The sequence below is a fragment of the Teleopsis dalmanni genome, unplaced genomic scaffold (assembly GCF_002237135.1).
Source record: "Teleopsis dalmanni isolate 2A unplaced genomic scaffold, ASM223713v2 unscaffolded_contig_1819, whole genome shotgun sequence".
In the NCBI taxonomy this organism is placed as follows: Eukaryota; Metazoa; Arthropoda; class Insecta; order Diptera; family Diopsidae; genus Teleopsis; species Teleopsis dalmanni.
Window position 1 is genome coordinate 1 of NW_024033201.1, and position 8280 is coordinate 8280.

At 38.1% G+C, this 8280-nt stretch overlaps 1 protein-coding gene across 1 annotated transcript; it reads left to right on the top strand.

The window, feature by feature from the left end:
* Positions 1–2961: 2961 nt before the first annotated feature.
* Positions 2962–8123, top strand: LOC119664358 (the record flags this gene model as incomplete). The annotated part of the gene is made up of 2 exons (XM_038073871.1): positions 2962–3301; positions 3392–8123. Coding segments are annotated over exons 1-2 (5072 nt in total), but the record flags the coding sequence as incomplete, so codon positions are not given.
* Between the last annotated feature and the right edge of the window lie 157 nt (positions 8124–8280).

The window sequence follows — 8280 nt, forward strand, 5'->3', positions numbered from 1 at the left end:
TTACAGCGGTTATGATAATGTGAGATCACTACTTTACTACTATCTCTTTAGTCATATATTCCGATACTGTTTTTGCAATAAAATTCAGTTCTTTTGGAACAAGCCTTACTGGTATGGGTTTAATACGTGAAAAGTCAACTGAAATTTGTTGAACTGATTGGTGAGACATATTTAGTTTCCTAGCTGATTCTTTCAAGCAGAAGAGTTATTGTACCATCTTCAAAAATATTTTGTGGCACTCCTGTACTTATGTTTTTTTATAAAACAGAGTCATCATTAGTCTTATTCAACAATATCAGTGACTCAACACAGGAAATTCCATTTGCAGCACAAAAATTAATGCAAATTCTTTGTTTCAATGAATTGTCAATAGCAAAATTAGCAGAATGTATTTCAAGTAAACTAACAAAATCGACTGAACTACATTAATCGACACATCACTGTTAAAGTAAGCATCGTAATATATTACATTAGTACCAACTTACTACAAAAAAAAGAAATTTTAAAATCTATTTGCACGGAATTATTTAAAAATAAACATCAGATCAACATATTATAAAAGAACCTTGTATGAGTAATAGTACGTTTCCACTGGTTACTTACTAAGTGTGACTTACTAAGTAAATTTCAATCACCATACAAAGACATATCATGCTTTTTAACTTACTTAGAAATAAGTAAGGAAAATTAGACAAAGAAAGCAACCCTTAAAAATAAATTTCCCACAAGGGAAATGATCGAAATATAAAGTATTTGTCATATGTTTACACAGTACCAACGTACGGATAAAATAATATTTAATAATGTATGTTTAAATAATTGAATATGTAAGAGAATAAAAATATATTGTTAGAGCGGTTAAAGTCAAATTGTTAATATTGTAGGATTCTGTAGAATTATTATAATTGATGTGTTATATGATTTATATATTATATTTTAATCTATTTTAAATCATATATTGTATAATTAAATTATTATAATTAATATATTATATAATTCATATATAATATTTTATATGGTTAATATATATGGTTAATTAATTTATCTAACTAACCCTGTATAAGATGTAATCAAACCAACGGTTCTAAGTCTTGTTTTTATTGCCTTTTGTTTTTGCGCTCGAGATGAGCAATTTTTTTGTTATATTTTTTGGGCTGCAAGTAAACTCCGTTGGTTTGAGTCTGTCTCTTGTTTTTCGATCGCGAACGTGTCAACACACGGGTACACATAAAAAAGTGATTAAACAATCAATAACCGAAATTGTATAAATTCAATTGTATAAATTAAATGAAATCAAAACCCAATTATAAAAACGTTTATAATTTACATTGTGTTAAAGAAATTGAAATAAAGATCATAAAATCCAATTATAAAAACGCTTATAATTTTACATTGGCGACCGTGACAGGACTTTTTGCAATTTTAATAGTGGTTATTAATCTCCAATTTGTTAAAAAATCTAAATATTACCCACGTGTGGTAATCATTTTTTCTTATTAAGTTTGTAATCATTAGTGTACGCGTGTGTGCATTTCTTCCACACGGCTATTCTGTGGACTGTCGAACGTATATACTATTGTGCAATTGGTGGTTCTCGGTTTAGGTCCGCTAACCTCAAACCAGAACCTCGTGTCCGCATCAAGATCGCGCTCGACATTACAACAACAAGATACCTTTACTTGTTGATTGTACATACTTTCGCTTTTATTGTTTTTGGTTAATTTGTAACCATTAAAGTGCGCGTGTGAATATTTCTTCTAACCAGTTATATAGCTAACGCGTGCTAACTATTATAATATATCGTACATCTATATATATACTACATATGAATTATCGTACGTATATACTATTGTCCAATTGGTGGTTCTCGGTTTAGGTCCGCTAACCTCAAAACAGAACCTCGTGTCCGCATCAAGATCGCGCTCGACATTACAACAACAAGATACCTTTACTTGTTGATTGTACATACTTTCGCTTTTATTGTTTTTGGTTAATTTGTAACCATTAAAGTGCGCGTGTGAATATTTCTTCTAACCAGTTATATAGCTAACGCGTGCTAACCATTATAATATATCGTACATCTATATATATATTACCTATGTACTATCGTACGTATATACTCTTGTGCAATTGGTGGTTCTCGGTTTAGGTCCGCTAACCTCAAATCAGAACCTCGTGTCCGCATCAAGGTCGTGCTCGACATTTAAAATAACAACAACAAGCTATCTTTACTTGTTGATTGTACATACTTTCGCTTTTATTGTTTTTGGATAATTGTAACCATTAATGTGCGCGTGTGAATACTTTTTCTAACCAGCTATATAGCTAACGTGTGCTAACCATTATAATATATCGTACATCTATATATATATTACATATGTACTATCGTACGTATATACTCTTGTGCAATTGGTGGTTCTCGGTTTAGGTCCGCTAACCTCAAAATAGAATCTCGTGTCCGCATCAAGGTCGTGCTCGACAGTTAAAATAACAACAACAAGCTATCTTTACTTGTTGATTGTACATACTTTCGCTTTTATTGTTTGTGGTTAATTTGTAACCATAATGTGCTCGTGTGAGTATTGCTCCTAAACGGTTATATATCTAAAGTGTGCTAACTTTAATAATATCGTACATCTGTACATATATACTATATACTATCGTACGTGTGTACTATTGTGCATTCTATGGTTCTCGGCTTAGGTTCTGTTAAGCGCCAAATAGAACCTCGTGTCCGCATCAAGGTCACGCTGAACAATTACAACAACAACAACAAGTTAACTTACTTGTTGATTACTGGTTAATATTTGCTTCCAATCAGTAAGTGTGCGGGTTCGTCAACGTCGCGTCTGACAACAACCACCGTAAGAGCAGTTCAATTTCGGAAAGCTCACTGTTGCTATTGTGACTTTTCGACTTCGTCAAATCCTTTGCTGTTCTCAAATATCTACAACTGTTTCAATGGCAACGGCAGAGCCAACCACTACGGCAGAACTGTCAGAACTAAAACAACAGCGAGCCTCGACGAAAGCGAGTATTTCAAGAATCAAGGCGTTCGTCAAAGGAAAGAGTAATTCGCTCTCACAACCAGAACTGAAATGTCGACTAGGTATTTTAGAATCATATTTTAAACAAATCTTAGCTTTTCAGACGTTGATCGAGAAATTAGATGCAACTGACTCAGCTAGAGATGAATTAGAAGACCTATACGTTTCCACCAAAATATTAATCATGTCTCAACTGCAGGAAGAGGCCCACAATGCATCAGTGCTAGACGTAACAGCAATGATGCCCACCTCAAGTAAAAAATTACCACTGTTAAAATTACCTACATTCAGTGGTAAGTACTCGGATTATAACAATTTTATTAATTCGTTTCTCCAAATCATAGATCGCGAAATATACCTCACAAATATTGAAAAATTTAATCACTTACTGAATTGCCTTACTGGTCAAGCTCTAGAGACAGTACAGGCATTTCCTATTTCGAATGAAAACTATCCAAAGGCTCTGGATAGGCTTAAATCGCGCTATGACAATAATAGCCTAATCTTCGCCGAAAATATCGCGACACTATTTGATCTACCAGCAGTATCGGGTCAGTCAAGCCAACAACTTCGTAGTCTGGTAAACAATGCATCCGCTTTGTATGGTTCACTCTGTTCGCTAGGTACAGAGAAACAAATATGTGAGGCTCTACTTATCTCGCTAATCATGCAAAAAACGGACGCAATTACACGTAGGAAATGGAATGAATCGCGTAACTTCGACACATTACCCAGTTGGGAAGATTGCTCAAAATTATTGGATAGGCATTGCCAGTTTCTCGAATCACTCGACAGTGGAAACGGCAATCAGTCATCATCACAACGTAAACCTAATAATCGTAACTCCAAGAGTAACAGACGCTCAAAACAATACGCATTTGTTGCATCTACATCCAGCAATTCTTGCTCATTTTGTTCTAGCAATGAACACCTAATACAGAATTGTCATCGTTTTAAGGCACTGGAGGTGGTTCAAAGGTTTGAAAAGGTGAAGAGCCTAAAACTCTGCATAAACTGCTTATCGCCACGCCATCATGTGGTTAATTGCACATCAACGTTTAAATGTAAGGTTTGCGCAAAGCCACATCACACTCTCTTGCATCATTCGCAATTGCCAACGAATATTAAGAGCGCGGGATCATCACGACGCACAGAACACGCTGCTATGCCCAACGACAACGTTGCCAGCCATTCCCATTTTAATATGTCATCGGCCGAGCAAATAATTCTAGCTACTGCATTGGTTTTAGTGAAGGATTCATCGGGAAGTTATCAAGTGGGTAGAGCCTTGCTTGATTCATGCTCTCAGGTCAACTTCATAACGGAGGAGTTTTCAAAGAAGCTTAGTTTAGCAAAACATAAACATCGGTTGCATGTTTCCAGTATTGGTAGTTCGTTGACCAACATAAAGTATCAGACGCTCACATCAATCAAATCTCGTCATTCAAATCTTGAACTTGCTTTAAACTTTGGTATTACGAATCACATCGCATATCAACCAAGTTCTGAAATCGATATATCGTCGTGGAAGGTTCCACCAAATACACCTCTCGCCGATGAGCAATTCTTTAAATCCAAGCGCGTTGATCTCTTGCTTGGAGCTGAAAGTTTCTTTGATATTTTGTCTGTCGGTCAAATCAAACTAGGTGAAAATTTTCCAGTACTTCAAAAAACACTATTAGGATGGATTGTATCTGGCAAGTACAAGGGTCAGCCATTTGCATCACCAGCAGCAAAATGCCTATTATCAGTTGAAGATACAGTCTCCGATCAATTAGAAATGATGTGGAAGATAGAGGAAGTGCAATCGGCTTCAAAGTCATGGTCACCAGCACATGTTGCGTGTGAGTCATTATATCGTGAAACGGTTCACCAAAATGCGATGGGAAGAATTGTCGTTCGGTTACCATTCAAAGATTCACCAGATTGTCTTGGTTTGACACACAATATCGCCTTGCGCCGTTTTTATTCTGTAGAACGGCGATTGTCATCTAATCGTGCACTGAAGCAAGACTATCAAGAATTCATGAAACAATATCGAGAGCTCGGACACATGACGCGTGTTGAGACTCCGAAACCCAACGAACCTCATTATTATATCCCTCATCATTGTGTTTTAAAACCGTCGAGCACTTCGACCAAGCTGAGGGTGGTTTTTGATGCGTCATGTCCAACAACTTCGCAACGTTCATTAAATGATATTCTACTGGTCGGCCCGACAATTCAGTCGGAGTTATATTTGTTGCTACTTCAATTTCGTTTGCACCGATATGCCTTGACGGCTGACATTGTTAAGATGTACCGACAGATACTGATAGATGAACCAGATCGAAAATTCCAATATATTTTTTGGCGAGATACGGAGTCCGATCCTGTTAGTACTTACGAGTTGAATACAGTCACTTATGGTACTGCATCAGCACCTTTTCTAGCAACCAGGAGTTTGCAGTATTTGGCGGACAAATTTGAAACACAATACCCAATAGGCGCTGCACTCATTAAATCATCGTTCTTTGTCGACGACTTCTTAGGTGGAGCAGATTCCATTGATCAACTCACCAATATCAGACATCAGTTAACGGCCATTCTACAGAAGGGTTGCTTCGATCTTGACAAATGGCATTCAAACCATCATGACTTCATTAGCGATACTACAACAAAGAGTTTGAATCTTGATACAGATACAGTCACCAGCGCTCTAGGCATCAAGTGGCACCAAATGCAAGATGTTTTCCTATTTTCGTTCAATGCACAACCAGGTCATATTGTAACAAAACGCACCATCTTATCCCTTGCGTCTTCATTATTCGACCCGCTTGGATTACTAGCACCGATCATACTCGTAGCCAAAATTATGATGCAAGAATTGTGGCTTTTGCGTGTGGACTGGGACGAGTCAATCCCTCAAAATCTTCACTCAGCTTGGAAAACATTTATTCAAGATCTTACAACGCTTTCATCGGTTAAGGTGCCGAGATACTGCCTATCCATAAACTATCAACAGGTTGATGTACACGGTTTCTGTGACGCTTCAATACGCGCATATGGTTGCTGTATATTTCTCCGATCACAAAACACATCAGGTAAGGTGACGGTCAGGCTATTCACTGCAAAATCCCGTGTGGCACCTATAAAGCGGAAGTCGCTACCTAAACTAGAACTCTGTGGTGCCTTACTTCTTGCCAAACTGTATCAGAAGGTCCAACCAATATTTGCGCAATTTAAGGGTGAAACGTTTTTTTGGACTGATTCACAGATTGTATTACATTGGTTGAAGCAGCACTCATCAACCCTGTCTGCATTCGTTGGCAATCGAGTAGCGGAAATTCAAGATATTACCGCAAATGGGCAATGGAGACACGTTCCTACCCAATCCAACCCGGCAGATGTTGTGTCGCGCGGCTGTAACATCCGCCAATTATCAGAGTCTTGTTGGTTTACGGGGCCGGAATTTTTGTTACTCGCTGATAAATACTGGCCGCATTTGAAATGTCACAACCTGGATATGGAAGAAGTCAATAAAGAGACGCGAAAGGTTGTATTCGTTAACACAAATGAAGACAACTACGTATTACAGGTATTGTCAAGATATAGTTCATACACTAAGATGCTACGAGTAATAGCGCAGGTACAGCGTTTTTATCATGTAACCAAGAATAAATTGAAGAACGGAGAATGTACCCTCCAACCTATTCAGCTACAAAAGACATTGCACTGTATTATTTGGGTCATCCAACAGCAATTCTTCGAAATTGATATACAACGCCTACAACGAGGGAACCCAGCCGAAGGTACATTAAAGCATCTAAATCCCTTCCTGGACAATGTATTCGGTTATCAATTACTAAAGGTGGGAGGTCGCCTCGAGCTGAGTGACATCTCAGTAGGCCAACGTCACCCTATTTTGTTGCCGAAGGGCTGTTATTTTGTGGAACTTTATGTTCGGCATATACACTTGTGCAACTATCATGCAGGCGCAAAAGCACTAATTGCCCTTACTCGACTAAACTTCTGGATAATTAATATTCGAGAAATTGCACGCCGAGTCGTGCACTCGTGTATTCACTGCGTGCGTTATAAACCCAAACTACTTAATCAAATGATGGGTAATCTCCCAATCGAACGCCTCACTCCAAGCCGTCCATTCGCGCGTACTGCGGTAGATTTTTGCGGTCCGATATTAACGTATCTCCGAATTCGGGGACGGGTTCCATATAAGACCTATATAGCCGTGTTCGTTTGTCTGTCTACAAAGGCAGCTCATCTAGAAGCCGTGTCAGACTTATCTACGGAGGCATTTATTGCAGCACTGAAAAGGTTAATCGGTAGACGAGGGTTACCATCAGACATCTATTGCGACAACGCCACGAACTTCGTTGGGGCTAACAACAAACTAGCAGAGTTAAAAAGAATGTTTTTCGAGAAGTCTAATCAAGTGATGCTGCAGACCTTTTGCAGCAACCAATTCATAAATTTCAATTTTATACCGCCCCGAGCACCTCACTTTGGAGGTCTATGGGAAGCGGCTGTAAAAAGCGCGAAAGGCCATCTGTATCGAACACTATCAAATACTCGATTCACCTTTGAGGAGCTTGGAACAGCACTGATTGAAATCGAAGCTATCTTAAATTCGCGACCAATCACACCTCATTCTTGTGACCCGAGCGATTATGAAGCGCTAACGCCAGCACATTTTCTTATCGGTGGGCCGCTCAAAACTTTATCTGAACCAAGTCCTCAGTATGAATCTGCTTCATTAATTGATAAATGGTCTCGTATAACCGCAGTCAAACATCACTTCTGGCGCAGATGGTCTAGAGACTATCTGAATGAGCTGCAGATACGCACCAAATGGACAGAAGAACAATCTAACATCACCGAGGGGGCTCTGGTTTTAATCCATGAAGACAATATGCCTCCACAACGCTGGTTGATGGGCCGAATCGTGCATTGCATCAGGGGTCCAGATAATTTGGTTCGTGTTGTTGATGTGCAAACCCCAAAAGGAGTAATACGGCGTCCAATCCACAAACTCGCACTATTACCAATTGAAAATCCTTTCAAGGGGGGCGGGATGTTAGAGCGGTTAAAGTCAAATTGTTAATATTGTAGGATTCTGTAGAATTATTATAATTGATGTGTTATATGATTTATATATTATATTTTAATCTATTTTAAATCATATATTGTATAATTAAATTATTATAATTAATATATTATATAATTCATATAT